Raw genomic sequence first — 18,321 nt, forward strand, 5'->3', positions numbered from 1 at the left:
CAAAATACTACTAAACAAACTAGAAATGATAAGTACAAGAAGAATAGCTAATGAGTGGTTCCAGTCTCAAATAGAAAAATAGGATGCAATTGGAACACTCAATGATGTGAACAATTGCTCAGTATATGATAAATTAACACTGAAACAAAACAAACAGCATGTCCATCAGATTAAAGGGAGACAACGCATTGAACAAAGGCTAAATCTATCACCTGTGTAGCAAACAGTGTTTTAAGGGGTGAATGGATATAGAATGAACACACAAAGGTAGTGGCAAAAAGAATGTCACCAGCATGTTATGCACTTAAGGTTGTAGCATCAGTGTGCAAGAGCCAGTGTGTCTTACGGCATAATATTCCTACGTACATTCAATTCTTAGCTACGGGATTCCATTCTGTTGATCAAATGCACAAAACAAAAATTTTCAAATTACATAAAATAACTTCAGATACAAAGTAATAGCCAGACTCATTGTAAGGAAACATTTTTTTTTTAAAAAATGAGTATCCTTACTGTGTGAAGAGAATACGTCTACCAAACCACTGGACACTTCACAAAAAAAAATTAGTACCTATGTCATAAATAGTTCTACACACAATCATGAAACAAAGGCCAGTTTGGACCTACATTTACTCATGGAGAAAGAGAGAAACTCAACAGTATTTTCTACCACAGATTAAATTTAAGGAAATTTTGCCCAAGGAGATGGTAGAGTGAGCTCAAATACATTTATTTAAAAAGACAGTTAAAGTCAAAATGTACCTCTTAATAATGAACACTACACAAAAGATTACTTACGAAACAAATAAAACTGCTGACACATCAACATATGATAAAAATGCATTTCTTTCCATAGGAAAATCATCAAGCAAGATTGCTGGTGCACAGTACTGTTGTCCTGCCATTTCTCTGAGTGCAATATCTCACGTTTCATGAAGGGATTCTGCCCAAGTTTTTTTTTCAGACAAGCAGAAAGGAAGACAGAGAGGTAACTACAGGCACGACAGCTTGGCCATTGTCCTAAAGTCATTTGCAAGTGTGTATGTGGGCGCGCGCGCAGAAAACAAACAAACACACACACACACACACACACACACACACACTGGCTAAACTGACAATGTGTAATTAATTTTCAAATCACTGAGCTATCTTGTTTCAAGGGGACAGTCCATTTGACAAGACAGTGGCATCTGATTCAGCTGGATAATGGCTCGTGGTCAGTCTGGCCGTTCTGATTTAGGTCTAACTTCAGGAAGATACTAGACTGATTCCATCAACAGGGCCACAGCTGACAACCCTGTCTTCTTAATTCATATGCCTGTACAGTGTGTTGCGAAGGGAGTGCGGGGAGAGGAGGAATCAAGCATTGGCAGGTGGGGGATGGGGGGGGGGGGGGGGGGGGGGAGGGTGGGAAGGCACACCTACCAGTTGCAGTGCTGGCACTACAAATTGCGCGTCATGCTTACACAAAAGCAGACGAAAGGCTTGGAAGTAAAACTTGCTTTAAATGTTGTTCGTAAACGAAACTGAAATCGCCATGTGCATTAAAAAATATATATATGACGTCATAAACAATGAGATGCCACCGCGGGAAAATACCCAGATTTATGCGTCCACTATTTGAGAATGAGAGCACTTAGCGACTAGCAACAAACGTTACATACAATTTCAAACCTTTACGAAAATTTTTCTCGCTGACACCCCCCACAAAATAATGAAAGGAAAAAAGGTCGTCGCTTACTACATTTTCTCAGTACATACCGTAAATCTGCCGCAGTACACATGACATTTTAATGTATAATTTCGTTACTATTAACTCTAATCGCAACATATTTCGCATACAGTACCCACTTATATCAGTAAATGCGCCGGCAAATTTGTCTCTTTGTGACATATAATTCAGGAGATATGACGTAGTAAACATCGAGATGCGTGAAAAAGTGCCGCGTCAGGCATGATGTTTTGTTCTATTATTTCTTCACTACTAACACTATTTGCAACACGTTTCGCAAACGTGTTAAAAAAAGTATATAAAACCACGGGCGTATTCCTAAAAAATGTTGTGCCAAAATTTTAAATCAATCAGTCAACAACTTTCTGAGATTTCCTCCGTTGCGAAGCACGGGCGTACTGCTAGTGTTTAATAAATATCTTAACTGCAGCAATGAAGTACGCTTATCGCAAGGAAAGGAAACAGTCTGAAATAGAAATAAAATTTACGACGCAATGAATGGCAGATTGTTTTGTATTTATTCAAGATGGCATACTGTTGTAAAAACATTTAGAGCCATGTGGTCCACCACTTTCATTGTCACTCTGTTCCATTTCTGTGTTTGAAATAGAACAGAAATACAATTTTTTCTGCTCCCTTTCCCTTTAGCAGCATTCAATCACACGCAATATAATTTTGTGAGCATCGCTACGTAATACTGGTTTCCTTCATACCGTATGCCTACCAGTAGGGGTTGTTGGTGACTCCCAAGATGGGCCAGCAACTGCCTCTTCACTCATTATGATAATGTTTAGCACAACTACACAATAAAAACACGCAGAACAGTACGGCGCAAAACAATAACGAAGCAGACGTCAATGGCTACCTTGTACAACACAGTCAGCTACGTAATGTTGGCACCAGTCGAAACTGCGTGCCTACCGAAGCCTCCCGACGTCTACCGACTTCTACAGATTCAGGACTAGGAAGAGGTCTGCCATCTAAAAGTTTACACACTGTACATACGACTTGTTTCCATGTATTAATCAAACAAATACTGTGTTAGTGTCAATTAATCCTTTGACAATTAGATTAGTAATACTAAACCTACAATTTCATGAGATTCTCAATGTTATGAAAAGCATCTTAAATTCCAGTCTCTGTGCAATGGCAACTAAGTGACTGCTTCTTTAAGAAACTTACAGAAGTCAAGGTTTTCATGCTGCTGACATACAGTATTGATTCTGGAAGGCAGTAAATTGTATGCTCTATAGCATAAATTAAAATACCACTGAAAATAAAAGGGGAAAAAGGAATTGTCTGAAATTATTATAAAGTTATTTACATCAGTGTGAATCAATAGTTTAGGTCTTTGAGCCACTTTAAATGCTTTTAATTAGGAATTTATTTCACTCTGCCAGAACTGTTTACGATTTCTTTGTCATTAGTCTTATTAATTACTTTATTTTTGCGTATATCACAGGAGCATTAAGTCAGACATTTTGCCATGTACTTATTATGAATTTTACTCAGGTATACATTACATTTCGAACAAAAAAGGAAAAAATTAACATAGGGGCAGAAACATCTAAAGTAATTTAATCATGTCTGCCGAGACCCGTATATTCTACCAACGCCCATTCTGCACATCTAAATATAAACTGCAAGGTAAGTATCCAAGTATTCCTGTGCACTGACTTGTTTAGAAGATGCTTTTTTAAATGTTATGACTGAATTTTTCATATCTTACTGAACACTCAATAATGAATACAGAACCAATAATTAAATTTATCATTGTATCACTATTAGTGAAATAAAAACTTCATGATTAAGAGAAATTAGAAATTCAAGATGCAAAAACATAGAACTGCAAGCTTTTTAGTCAACTGTCTGAACAGATGTGTGCTATTTTTAAGATTTAGTTTATTTACATAAAATGTAATTGGGAACAAAAGGCCATTTACATTATATCCTGTTCCCACTATCATTTTGCGAATGCAATTCCAAAAGCTGTCAAACATTATAAATGCTTACGCAACTTTTTCTAATTTAAAACATTGATTTGATATAGGAAAAATCATCAAATATACCTCTGTGCCCCAAAGTAATTATTCATCACAGACATTAATTGCTGTTTGTTGGTGGCTCAGCAACTAAGTTTAAGACTGCACAGTGGGCCACATTCTCATTCTCACTGTTATAGGTTCTTGGCAACAGCCATGCCATGAATTCTCTGACATACTGGAGCCCAACAGGTCAGTAGCCTAGCTAAATCCGGAAACATGAGCAAATTTGGTACCATTTACGTTTTTGAATAATTTTTCTGCTGTACTCACTAGCTTATGAAGAGTATTAGCTTGTAATTCTGCCCTTATTCTTCAAGAACAGGTATGCATGTGTCTCAATCCAGTTACACAGGCATTTCAGATATAGCTCTAAGGATACTATTTTTCAGGTACATTTAGTTTTCTAGAATGTCTCAACAAGTTCATCATTCTTAAGGAAGAATAGGCCACTGAATTGAAATTTGTAGTTAGACATAATGAAAAACTCCATTTATGAATAACGTGTCACACAGTGAAACGGTCTGAAGCACTTGGGGGGAGGGGCGGGGGGGGGGGGGGGGGGGGGGGGGGTGGAAGCCTGTGTTACTTCGTACTTAATACATCCGTACAGCTCTCCCCAACCTCCTTTTGATGCATTATGTTCTTATAAACCCTTCTGTCTTTTGTATCTGCACATAACTGTCTAGCTAGTTCTGAAAGTCATTTTTCAAGAGCAGTTTAAAACTAAAAAAAAAACACACACACACACACACACACACACACACACACACACACACACACACACACACATGGGAGGGAGGGAGTTGGGCATAAATACAGAAACTAACAAAAAATTCCCCAATACCATCACACATGCAATCCATGTAATACTGGTACAGTTCACCAGAAACTTTTCTATGCACTGAAGAAGAAAAAAAATTTTAGAGTTATAAAAGGAAGTGTAAATATAAACACACATTCTTAAGGTCTAAGGTTTAAACATAGTGAACATAATTATGAACTATGTTCAGACTGGATTCTACTGGAATCTTTGTGCACAGCAACTGTGACATAACAAAAAGTCAGTGTATATGAAGTGAGTCATACACTCAACACACTTGTAAATGCACACATTTTTCCATGACCTTAGCATATACATAGCTTAACTGAGGAGCTGAGAGTGTAAAGAGTACAAGTGCTCGCTGAAGTAAGATGAATGCATGACTGCCCGAGTTAAATGGCTGTCTACAAAATCATGAAAGTTAATAACCGCTACATCACCCGAACAAGACAGAGGAGGGCAAAAGCACCACAGCGCAAAGTTGCGAACTGGTGCCAGTGCCCTAGACTCAACACTTGCATGAATTCCACCAGCACCACAGACGGCACTGAAGGATAAAGATATCTACTTTGCCTCAGCCAACTGCTGGCCGAGTACAATCCGTCAATGACTGGACAACAACGGACAAACACCTACTCGGAAGGTAGAAGAGCAGCCGTTGTCCAGGGCTGACAGACAGGGAATGTCATTTAATGAACTCTTAGAAATGAACAGGCAGTTGTAATTGCATTTGCTATGTACTGTGAAACTTACCTATGATTATTTGCACTTAGCCATTGAGGGCCTTTTTGTGTTTTATTACATGCAGTACTGCAGACTTCATTGTTCAATAAGCCACAAAGATAAGTTAACCTTTTTAACTCATTTGTGTGACACTGTTCCTAATTTGTTGGAGTGTTATAGAACCTTCATTCTTCTATCCTGTTACCTGACCCTGGGGCATAGTCATGTAATAGTGCAGGGAGAAATTGTCTTAGCGTTGCACTGCACCAGAAGACGTTTTACGAACTCGCATACTCTGCCTACTGTAACCACAGTGGCAAATCAGCCTCCACAGCAGTAGTGACTGTCTTTGCAAAACTGGCAATGAATGTTTCCAAAACAACCTACACATCATATATTTTTGCCTAATGGTCAGTTAGTCTTTGTACAGTAATAGGTATGGTTAGAGATTGTAGTGCCCTTGGGTTATTTTTTTAATATATTAAAAACACATCTGCTCTGCGTCTTACAAATTTTTACAGTAAAACAAGTACAAGCATAGAAACATTTTATTTACTGTGCTATATTTTGAAGACATTTTGGTACACTACACAATACGTAAAGCACCGTACATGTGTGTGAGAAATCAAGGCAGAATTAATATAACAAGCTGAAACACACAGGTTAATAGCAAATATAATAGAAATACCAGAATGAATATATGTTGGTGCAATTCCAACATATACGGGAGATTATTCGTAGCAACTTTCTATACTCCAGTCACTGTCAATGTCTATAGAACCATAGTCATTTCCTTCTGTGGTATCTCTTCGATGTCCTTCCTGGGGCAATACTTGCAATGCTGTACCATCGTGTTGTGCATTTTTCCGTCTTCCTCATTCCTTGCTTTGACTATGTCGTCCTCTTTTCCCACTCCCTCTTCTTACACCCATGGTAACTGTTTTCTGGGAATGGGATACATTATTATGACTCACGATGAAGTGTGGGCTGTATTTCTTTATTTCCTGAAGATTTTTCCACATCTAAAATTTTATTTCAATTGCATTTTGATGCAAAAGTTGCAGAAGCGGTGTTGATGGGGGCCAATATTGGGCCTGCTAAAATCCACTTCTATAAACTCATGAAACAGTTCAGTGAATACTTTATCTACATTGTCAGAGGATTTTGCTTGCTAATTCAGATCTACCTGATATTCCTCCAGCGTATTTTGTTTCCTTTGCTATCATATCCATAGCTTTAATTGAAGAAAGCTTTTTGTTTTCATTCCCAGTGCTGACCACCTTCCTGGGGAACAAATATATATTTGAAGTGCTGCTTTGCCTTTCCACAGAGACCAAAATCTATCATACTCTATATATGTGTGGAACTGGTGATCTACTGTGTCACTATGTTTATTTTGCTTCAAGAAGTAACCCAATATTTCAAAATAGGGTGTATTTAAAAATGCATTAAGTATTATTGTAAATACTCTTAGTAGCTAAAGCACTGGGCAATTGTACTTAAATAATATAATAATAATAATAAGACATAACGTCTGAGAAAAGAAATAATAATAATAATAATAATAATAATAATAATAATAATAATAATTACATGCCTGAAACTTCATTAAAGATAGCAGCACTTCTACTTCTGTGAACCATTTCACCTGTATGCATATTCTAAATTCAGTGCAGGCATTGGCTTAGAGTTTCTACTTTATCATCACAAAATGCAGCACTATGCAGAAAATTGATTGTATATCTTTCACTCAGAAGAGATTCACACTTTAGCTTACCAAATATGTATTTAGATCATTTCCTTATGAAATGTCACTTGCACCATTTGTACTCTCAGCCCCTCAATTCGAACTCTAGTTTGTTCGAGTTTAATTCAAACTACATAAATGCTAATGTCGTGCAATAATACGCACTTAAGAGCCTGTCGAGTCTGCATAACTCGCTTCATGCACACTCATGATACCTATACTGCAGCTGAAATCTAGCTCTCCAATAAAGTACAGATTCAATCAGAGCTGAATACTAACTTACTCTCTACTACATATGCTTGCTCGTCAGCCTCAATGTGTTAAACGCTGGGGGGGGGGGGCTCCATACCAGACCATTCAACCACAGGGAAAAGATCTCAGAAGGTACTGGGGATCAAACCCAGATCCTTCCGCATCAAAGGCCATAATGCTATCCATTCGGCTACAGCTACCACTAAAGTCTGCTGTCTTAGAATGATATGAAAATATTTCACATTTCTCTTAAATCTTCACTTTTCAACCACATCAAATTTGACTTAATTCTACAAATCTACAAAAGTTATTTATTTACAGAGACACTTACCAATGCCAGTTGTTGACATTTGTTGCATCTGGTCGTTCTTCAACAATCCATCGGGGATCACCTTCACCCCACTTAGCCATTTCTGAAATAGAATGACAGTATAATGCATTCATAAGTATGGAAACTTATCTTCAATACTATGTAACTAATGAATAAACACAACAAAACTGATAAGTATCTGGACAAATCCAACCATAGTTTCTGACAGCATGTATGAATTTGTTCTTTATCTTTTCTTCAGGAACCAAGCAACCTGAAACCACCACCACCTAACTGTGCTGTCTTACAATATATTTATTCACAATCGGTTTCAATCATCTTCCTAGTGCTGGGACAAAAATAAAAAAGTGAAAACTGAATATCAACACAAATTTCATTTTTGTGAAAATTATTAGCTGGAAAAAATCCTATGAAAAATATTGTGACAACCTCACACGTCATACGTGCTATTTAACCACAAAGAATGTCATAGATAACTTGCAAATGTCAGAAAAATACTTCGCCATAATACCGCCTTCACCAAACAGAAAACATTGAAAATATGAACCCATATAACAGCAGTAAGTGCACAGCACCACTGCTCAGGCACAACACCCAATAGGTTAATGCCCCCAAGTGTTGATCAAAGAAGTTACAAGCCTGAAGTCAAACAACAAGGTCAAATATAAAGATCAAGGAACAAGTTCCAAAATATTAGTACAGTCACAGAGAAACACACATGCACTAAAATTACAATAAAAAGGAATACAATAAAAGCAGATACACATGTATACTTTTCCCCCTTTAATTTTATTTATCTATTTTATCATTTTTCTTTTTCACTTCATTTAAATACAATATTATTTAATGCAATAGCTACATGATACCATTATAATATTACACGATATCTTGTCACATGATAAAAGCAAACCAACCATTTGGTGAAAACCACCACATAAGAAAAGTATACATAGTCCTGTACAATAATATGCAATACAATAGTCACATGATGCTGTTGCATTTCATATGATACTACAGTATCATCACATGATAAAAACAAACTGACCATTTAGTAAGACCTACATCACAAGCATTGTGAAACCTAGTGCTAAGCTTAGCCAGGTTACAGAAAACCTAGTGGCCTTGTGCAAAGATTTTGATGGTGAGGACCATGTTCTTGTAGTAGAAGGAGCAGGAAACAGCCTGGCTAGCAATTTGGACTATAGTCTTATGTGTGACCTGGATGTAATAGGAGCAGCAACAGCTCACACTTGTGTGGGGGTTTGTGCATGTTTTGCAGTGCCATGACCAGCCCTGGGTTAATACGGCTGTCAACCTTGTTAACAGAGAGCAGGGGGAGTTACTGTTGGCAGAAATTGAATCTCATATCTGTGCTGTGCCTGTTGACGCAATTGGGAGATGGGGTTTCAACTAGTCATGGCCTGCACCTGAATATGGGGGGGGGGGGGGGGGGGAGGAGGAGGATAGATTAGTTGATCTTGCAGACAATGTAAAAGGGGGCTACATGCACACAAGACAAAATACCTGTGATTACTGGAGTCAGAGAGACACATTTTTAGGTTAGAGTCAGGTTACAGACAGAGTATTGAAAGAGATTAAAACAGAACAGTGCCATAATGTCTGTAGCACTACCCAGAGAAATAAAATTTGTGTTTCATCAGAACATTAGAGGATTGTAAAATAAGATAGATGAGCTTCTTGTACGCCTAGAAAATGGGGTAAATTCTGAAGGTATAAATGTTTTGTATCTCTCTGAACACCATGTAACCGCAGGGATGGAGAAGTTAAATTTAAGGGGTTATAGATTAGCGTCTTATTCATGTAGGGTCAACATGGATAAAGGAGGAGTTGCTACTTATATAAAAACTGGACACAAAGTCAAAAATATTGAAACAAATAGTTTTAGTGTAGCTCAGATCCTTGAAGCATGTGCTTGTGAGTTCCTACTGCAATATACTTCATATAGTAATTTTAACAATCTACAGATCCCCTCAATGTAACTTTCAGCAATTCATGAAAAATCTAGAGGCATTATTGAGCTACGTGTCAGACAAAAAGAAGCAGTCAGTGGTTTGTGGTGATTTTAATGTAGATTTCTTAAAAGATATAGATAGGAAAAATGAGCTAGAATCTTTGTTTGGCTGTTTCGATCTAGTATCTGTTGTAAATTTTCCAACTCGTATGCAGCAGGATAGTAGGTCACTTATCAATAACATTTTCACAGACAGTGCTCAGGTAGAAACAATTAATGTGTACCCAGTTGTTAATGGGCTATCTGATCATAATGCACAGTTAATGTAAATAACACATATAGCACCTTACAGGTTTCAGGAAGGTTCATACAAGGCAGGGAGGCTTATTGATGCGAACAGGGCACAGAGTTTTAAGAGCAGCCTAGAAGAGGTAAAATGGGATGAAGTATACACAGAAAATGATGCTGATGCCAAATTCAATTTATTCCACCATAAACTTGTCTCAATATTTGAGAGTTGCTTTCCTGAAATGTTAGCCAAAAAAACATTACAAAGTCAAGTAAGCCATGGATTACTAAGATGATGTGTAAGAGGAAGAGGGAAATACATGGACAGGCCAGAATAAGTCAGGATTTGATATTACTTGCTTACTACAAAAGATACTGTAATATTTTAAGGAAAGTCATTAAGAAGTCGAGAAGCTTATGAGTTCTGACAGAAATTAATAATGTGGATAAGAAGATTAAAACTATATGGAATATTGTCAAACGGGAGATAGGGCAGCCTGACAGTGCACAGCATACCATAGCAATGAAGTTAAATGATGATTTGAGTGTTAAAAATACAAGCAGCTTGTGAATTATCAATCACTTTCTGAATTTAGAGCAAAAATAGGGTTAAGGGTTCAGTTGAAGAAGCAAAAAAGTATGTCAGATATGTCATTCCCCAGGACTTTAGGCCTTTAGAAATAGCACCAACATCCCCCACTGAAATTAAGGGAATTATAAATATACTGAAAAACAAGAGCTCATGTGGTGTTTATGGAGTCTAACAGAATTTTGAAGTGTTGTTCTATTTTAATAAGTGGAGTCCTTAGCGATATATCTAGTGCTTCGCTGGCACAGGGAATTTTTCCAGACAGATTGAAATACGCAATTGTCAAACCTCTTCATAAGAAAGGGGACATGAGTGACTTAAATAATTATAGACCAATCTCATTGCTGACTTCATTTTCTAAAATATTCAAAAAAGTTATGTATTCCAGAGTAGTCTCTCATTTCATTTCAGTGAAAATAATTTACTCAAGATGTCACAGTTTGGATTCTGGAAGGGTTACTCAACTGAGAATGCTACCTACACATTTACTCATCAAATAGTACAAGCCCTAATTTTTGTGATCTTTCCAAGGCATTTGACTGTGTGGATCATGTCACACCTCTTAGAAAAACTCGGGTTTTATGAAACTGAAGGCTATACACACAGTTGGTTCAAATCATACCTAAGGAACAGGAAGCAGAAAGTTGTGCTGAATAACACGAATAATGTTGGGAGGGTGGTAAATGTACAATGTCACATAACAATCCAAAGATTTGGTGAGAACGACCAGCATAATAAAAAATCTACATAGACATATAATGTCAAAACATTATGAGAAGCATTAACCTCAACAGAACATAAAAACCAAAATAACCACCAAGACAATTCCAATGTCACGTCCACACCAAAAGTTCAAGATTAAACATATTGTAACCAACTGAGACACCAAGGCTAAAATCACTTCTAATGTTGTCCTACAGAAACTATAATCATTCATATTGCAACATGTGTGACCTTACTGTCCATTCCCAAACAATTTTATTAAACTAATTAACCAGTAATCTGAACATGGCACATGCCCAATACACCTCATATTATCCAACTGCATCAATATTAAAACTAACACTGAATTTAACTATCAGAAAATACACACACATCTGTTATCATATCCAAATAAGCCAGCTGTGAAATTATGCCTACTCCATAAAAGTGTAAGAGATTCTAAGGGTGGCAGAGATCTACAAAAAATACGCTGTATGTCTCGATGGCCTATCTCATAGTGTATTTATATTGTTTAATATTTGACCATGTGTGCAGATCCATTATAATATTATGTATCTAATAAAAAAATCTAAGACACATGTTGAAAATAGCTAAAAATGTTTCAACATGGAAAATGTAAATGTATAAAAAAGAGGGTGGGGTAGGGGTGTGAGGCATACACAAACCTTATATCTATGGCATCAGCAACAGCATGTATAAATGTTAATTACAACATGCATGTAAAACCATTCAGTATTAGGTCCTAAATAACAGAAAAGGATGTCTAGGTAGAAGCTTATGTGACAAGGGTGTCACTTATGAAAATTTATGTAACACGTAAATGTAAAAAAATTATAAATTTTGATGGGGTGGGGGGTGGCCTAGAGTAAGATAATTGAAGTACACACCAAGGAACTATGGTTTAACCATTCTGAGTAACTTATATATACAGTACATCAGTGTGTAATCATTATAATGTTGCCACTGATACACCATGAAAACAATGGATGCCAAAAGTAAAACACACATTGTTAATATGATGTACTGCACACACTACTCATTAACAGCTATTTATGCTAAGACATACCATCAAGACAGTGTTAATTAAAATGTGTATAGAGCGTCGGGTGGGGAAGAATTTAAATTAAAGCTAAAATGTGTGCCTCTCTGGGACTGTACTATAATATACATATATTTCTGAACCTGATTTTTGACTTTGGCTTGTAGTTTCTTTGCTAAACACTTGTGCGTTAACCCACTGGATGATGTGCCTGAACAATAGTGCTGTGCACTTACTGCCATTACATGGTCTCATATTTTCAACATTTTCTTCTTGCTTAAGCTGACATGGTGTGAAGTATCTCCTACTGATATCTGCAAGTCAGCTATGGCATCTTTTCTGGGTAAATAGCATATATGACACACTCTTAACATTTTTCATAAGTACATTTAATTTTTCTGACTAATAATTTTCATGGAAATTTAATTTTTGTTGATATTCACAGTTTTTGCTTTGTTTCAATTTTAATGCCAGCACTGTGAAGAGCAATGATCAAAACCAGTTATGAATAAATACATTTTAAAACAATACAGTATGTACCATGCATTTCTCCAAGTATATCAATGCTGTTAACAGTCTCCTAAAAAAAAAAATTGTGATATATTGTCCAAGCACAGCACAAAAGGCAATAACAACATATGAATAACAAAAACAAAAGGCTGCAATTTGCTTCATCAAAAAGTGTCCTGCAGCACTTTCACTCAAGTAAAAATAAAGGTAGGAGATGTATCCAAGAAGGTTAAAGTGTTCTGAAAGGAAATTCCCAGTGGAACAATTACCAAACGGAAAGAAGAAAAACAAAGACGATGTACGGCACTATAACAGGAGAAAGGAAGAACCAGAAGGACAACAAACACTACAATGGACAAAACAGGACAAAAAACCACAGACACACACAAGAAACAGGGAGAAGAGATTAAAAACAAAAAAGATTACCATGGCTGGCTGACCATGAGATTAAAGGAGAAGCCAGCCACTCTGAAACACATGAAAACCTCCACCCTAAAAGCCGTAGAGTGGAGGACAAAGAGGGACAAAGGATACGCATTAAAACTCAGCTCAAATGATAAAACCCACCCTCACAAATAAAATGTACAACTAAAGCTGCTGTTGAGGCATTGTCACCCAACACCAAAGGTAGGGTGCTGGGAAAGTTAACAATCCACTGCAGAGCAGCTAAAAGTGGGCAGTCCAGCAAGAGGTGGACGACTTATTTGGGAGCCATAGCAACAATGAGGTAGGTCCTCGCGACGCAGGAGGTAACCCTGTATAAGCCACGTATGGCCAATGCGGAGCCGACAAAGGACAACTGATTCCTTGCGAGAAGCCCGCAGGGAAGACTTCCACACAGTCGCAGTCTCCATAATGACACGCAGTTTGTTATGCCACTCCATCTCCCAAAGCTGAAAAACCTTGCTAAGACAGATCTCAGGTCAGTTTCAGAGACGCCCATCTCCAGAAGCAGTTTCCGCGTAGCCTGTCAGGAAGTTCGTTGCCTAGGATTCCGACGTGTCCTGGAGTCCACACACACACCACTGAATGATGAGACCGGTCCAGGGCACAGATGGACTCCTGGATGGATGGTACCAAAGGATGACGAGGGTAGCACTGGGCGATAGCTTGTAAGCTGCTCAGGGAGACTGAACAGAGAAGAAACAACTCACCAGAACAGGAACAGATGTACTGAAGTGCACGAGATAGGGCCACAAGCTCTGCAGTGAATACACTGCAGCCAGTGGGCAAGGAATTCTGTTCAATATAGCCTCCGCTGACATAGGTGAAGCCAACATTACCATGAGCCATCAAGCTGATGGTGTAAGCAACTTCAGGGCCCCAGAACACGTCAAAAATCGGGACAAAGTGACAGCCGAGAGCGGTGTGGTTAACGGAGTCCTTCGGGCCATGCAAAACTTCCAGACGGAACTTCAGCTGAATTTTACACCATGGAGATGTACATGAATGGACCTCACGTAGAGGTGGCAAAGGGAAGGTCTCCAGTTCGGATAGACGGGATCGCACATGAACCATAATCGTGAGCCCTGACCTCAGCCGCCAATGTGAGAGATGAACTGCTGCAGGTGGGAAAATGAGACGGTAATTCAGATGTGCAGGAGAACTACGAATGTGTGCAACTTAACTGGCGAGCAGTTGTGCACGTCGGATCCGCAATGCAGGGACTCTTGCCTCCACCAGAACTCTGGTCACCGGACTCTTTCAACAAGCTCCTGTCGCTAGGTGAACACCACAGTGGTTTGCATTTATGTCCTAAACTCTGTCTGTAGTGAACCTGTGCCTGTTCAAACCCCTAAATCTGAACAATTTAGTAAACTTCCGAACCCTTTGTTACTACTACTACTACTACTACTACTACTTCAAGGAGTGCGTAGGTTGTCAAAGATGTGAATCATGTTAAAGAACTTCCGTGGTTAGTTGTTAAATTACAGAACCAGACTACTACTACTACTACTACTACTACTACTACTACTACTTCTTCAAGGAGTGCGTAGGTTGTCAGAGATGTGAATCATGTTAAAGAGCTTCCGTGGTTAGTTGTCAAATTACAGAACCAGGCTTGTGTATTGCAGATCCAGGAAGAATTGATATGTCAGATAATTTTTCCACGAGCCACAGGCCAGCTGAGTCGATTGATAATTGATGTGCTAAGCAGAGGTGGCTCCTTGACTTGTCTCCAGCAGAAGATTTTAAGAGAATGTTTGGGCGAGTGAAGGCGTAAGGATCTTTATGATTATTTTTATCGGGTTTAGGCCAATGATGAGACATTATCCCATTATGTAGAAAGAGGAAGAATGGCTATGGTAGCCTTGTGTATCAAAATATCTGAAGTAGAAGCCATGGGTAGCATCGTGGAATGTACATGCCCACAAGCTCAGTTTCTGACAGTATTTTTAGAAAGACCGCAATTGTTTTCTGAGTTAGAGACATTGGTGGTCGGAGTAGACTATTTGAAGTATTGTGATGGAAAACTTGAGAATGAGCAGATGCTCTAAGAAGAAAACAAATGTGCCGAGTTCCAGGCCAATTTTACAGGGCGTCAAGGTCATGGCCCGTGGTGCTTTAGATGTGGTAGTACAATGCATTTTGTGCATGGCTGTCCCAAACCACATGAGCATTCTATAAACAGCTGACACCAGAAGAAAATTCAGGGGGACCGCCTTGGGGTTGTCGTAAAGTATGTGCGGTCGATACCTCTTGCCTGGGTATTGGTGGGTTCTTAACCTGTGTTTAATTTGCTTGCTTAAGGAATTAGTGTATAGTTAATCAATTACAAATGGTATATTAATAATAGAGTTTGTGCAGGTTTACCTGTCTTACAAGTAACAGAAAGTGAGTGTCGGTCCGTGGCTAATAAAAAATTAGATGTTGTAGGTTGCATAAAGTGTAAACTCAGGATAGGTGTGTTTACTTGGCCTTGGCAATTTTCGATTATTCATGGCATGACAATACCCGTATTGCTGGCATATGATTTTCTTGTACGAACTGGTTGTGTTTTAGACTATGCACGGAAAGAGGTGTTTTTAATTCCATCCTGCAGAAAAATTACAGTTGTGTGACCATAAAGACATTAGACATTTGTCTCGCAATCAGGCCTGGAAACTGTTAAGACATTCTTAACCAGTTCCTGGACGTCTTTTCAGAAAAGTTAGGGGTAACACATGAGGTGTCCTGTAAGATAAGGGTGCGTGATACTAAGCCAGTTAGACAATTGCCTTATCGGCTCTCTCCACCCAAGATGAAGGAATTAGGTAAGATCGTAAGCAAGTTGTTGGAGGATGGTGTTATTAAACAATCAGTTTCACCTTATGCTTCTCCAATTTTTTTTGTACCAAAGCCTAACGGTGCGGGGTTTAGGCCGGTCATAGACCACCATTTTCTTAACCAGAAAGTGGTATTAGAACCTGTGCCCCTCCCCGATTTACACACTAGTTTTATGTGGTTTGCAAGTGCACATGTGTTTTCCGTGTTAGATTTAAATCAAGCCTACTATCAGATCCCCCTGGATGAGGAATCTAAACCATTAACAGCTTTCTGTACTGATTATAATTTGTATGAATTCAACCATGTACCATTTGGGTTGGCTACTGGGGCGGCAGTCCTGTCCTGCCTTTTAGACTGTGTATTTGGCGAGTTTAAATTCAAATTTGTGCTCACTTACCTTGATGATGTGGTAGTCTATAGCAAGAATTTTGAGGAGCATATTGAACATCTGAAACAAGTGGTCACACGGTTAAAGGAAGCAGGTCTTAAGGTGAAACCAGGCAAAGTCACGCTAGCTAAAAGTGAACTTTCCTTTCTGGGACACATTGTGCCTGAAAAGGGCATGAGGGTTGATCAATGAAGAACCAGTGCTATTCACAAGTTCCCAGCACCCTGTAATAAGAAGGAAGTTGCCCAATATATTGGAATGTGCAATTTCTTTTGTCAATTTGTGCAAAATTTTGCTGGGTTGGCCGCTCCTCTTAATCAGTTGAGAAAGAAAGGGGATACATTTGACTGGGGTGATAGCCAGCACGCTGCCTTTGAGGTGCTTAAAAGATCTCTTAGCAATGCGCCAGTATTAGGAATTCCCGGCTAATTTGCCATTTATTGTGCAGACCGATGCATCAAATGCCGGCATTGCTGCAGTTTTGTTGCAACAGCAGGAATACGAACGCAGACCAATAGCATTTGCTTCAAGGGCACTTTCAGGTCCTGAACGCAATTACTCTGTTTATGAGTTAGAAGCATTAGCCGTGTTGTTTGCTACTAAGAAATTCAAATTCTATCTTGAGCATCGGTGATTTCAGCTTGAGACTGATAATCAAGCACTGAGTTGGGTTTTAGCACGCCCACGAAAAACAGGTAGAATAGCACACTGGGATATTAGGATTTCAGCCTTCCAGTTTGATGTGGTGACATTCGAGGGTCGCAAAATCTGGTTGCTGGTGCACTTAGCCGCATGTTTGAGCAAGACAGAGAAGATTTCCACAAATAAGTTTTTCAGGCATCATTACCTGCAGATTTTGCAGAGGTGCCGGAACCTCAAGTGGTGGGGGTAGTACTAACCGAGATCCCAGCCTTGTTTAGTAACCTTAAGGAAGAGCAAGAAAGTGATCCCGAGTTAGCCGTGGTTTGAGAGGAGTTGCAAAATGGGCATTTGTTAGACGGTTATTCAATACAGAAAGGAGTACTTTGTTATCAAGAGCAACGAGACCAGAAGGTAAGAATTTGTCTGCTGAAGGGAGTGGTACCAGTCGTATTTAAATACTACTATCAATCTGTATATGGTGGACGTTTAGGTGGCAAGAAAACACTCACAAAAACTAAAGAACATCTTACTTGGAAAGGGATATCAAAATTCGAAAGTTAGTCAGTGGTCGTGGAGATTGCCAACACAGGAAGCCGGATGTGGGCATGCGTAAGGGATTCTTGCAATCCACTAGGGAATTTCAACCTTTTCAAAAGCTTTTCACTGATTATGTCAGGCCACTTGCACACATTAAGAATGGGAACAGGTTTATTTTTGTAGTAGTGGATGCTCTTACCAGATTTGTCTGGCTCATTCCGAGCAGAAGTACCACCACAGATGTGAGTACCCGGCATTTATCATCAATTACCACAAATTTTGTGTCCACCTTGTGGTTTGGTGAGTGACAATGCGCCGGCATTTAGTTCTCCGCAATTCTGTAGGTTCTGTTTTGTGCAAGGTATTCGCCATGTGAAGACTACTCCATATTACCCACAACCTTCTTTCGCAGTGCAGATTAACTGCAATTTAAAATCTGCATTTATAATTTACCACTCTAGTGCTCCGATTAAGTGGGACCAGTCATTGAATTGGCTGAGTCTGGCTTTGAACACCACTCAACAAGAGAGCCACGGGACTACTCCTGTGAAGCTACTATTAAGTTACAAAACCGCTTGAGCAATCTTTGGTCCATAAAGGACATTCTGCCAGAGCATGTGGACCCTCACGAGCTATGGGTTAGACGGGAGGCAGCAAAAAGGAAATATAATTTTGGCACACCGCTGAGAAGAGGCGTATAATAGGGAAAGGCGTGC

General features: G+C 38.8%; 1 protein-coding gene across 1 annotated transcript in view; it reads right to left on the reverse strand.

The window, feature by feature from the left end:
- Window positions 1-18,321, reverse strand: part of LOC124555240 (activator of 90 kDa heat shock protein ATPase homolog 1) — an 87,589-nt gene that overhangs the window by 55,009 nt on the left and 14,259 nt on the right. Inside the window, exon 2 of the mRNA XM_047129100.1 lies at window positions 7,651-7,732. Coding sequence (XP_046985056.1) covers window positions 7,651-7,730 — 80 coding nt within the window. The 5' untranslated portion in view covers window positions 7,731-7,732. The remainder of the gene's footprint in view (window positions 1-7,650; window positions 7,733-18,321) is intronic.

Source organism: Schistocerca americana, chromosome X (assembly GCF_021461395.2).
Source record: "Schistocerca americana isolate TAMUIC-IGC-003095 chromosome X, iqSchAmer2.1, whole genome shotgun sequence".
Classification (NCBI taxonomy): Eukaryota; Metazoa; Arthropoda; class Insecta; order Orthoptera; family Acrididae; genus Schistocerca; species Schistocerca americana.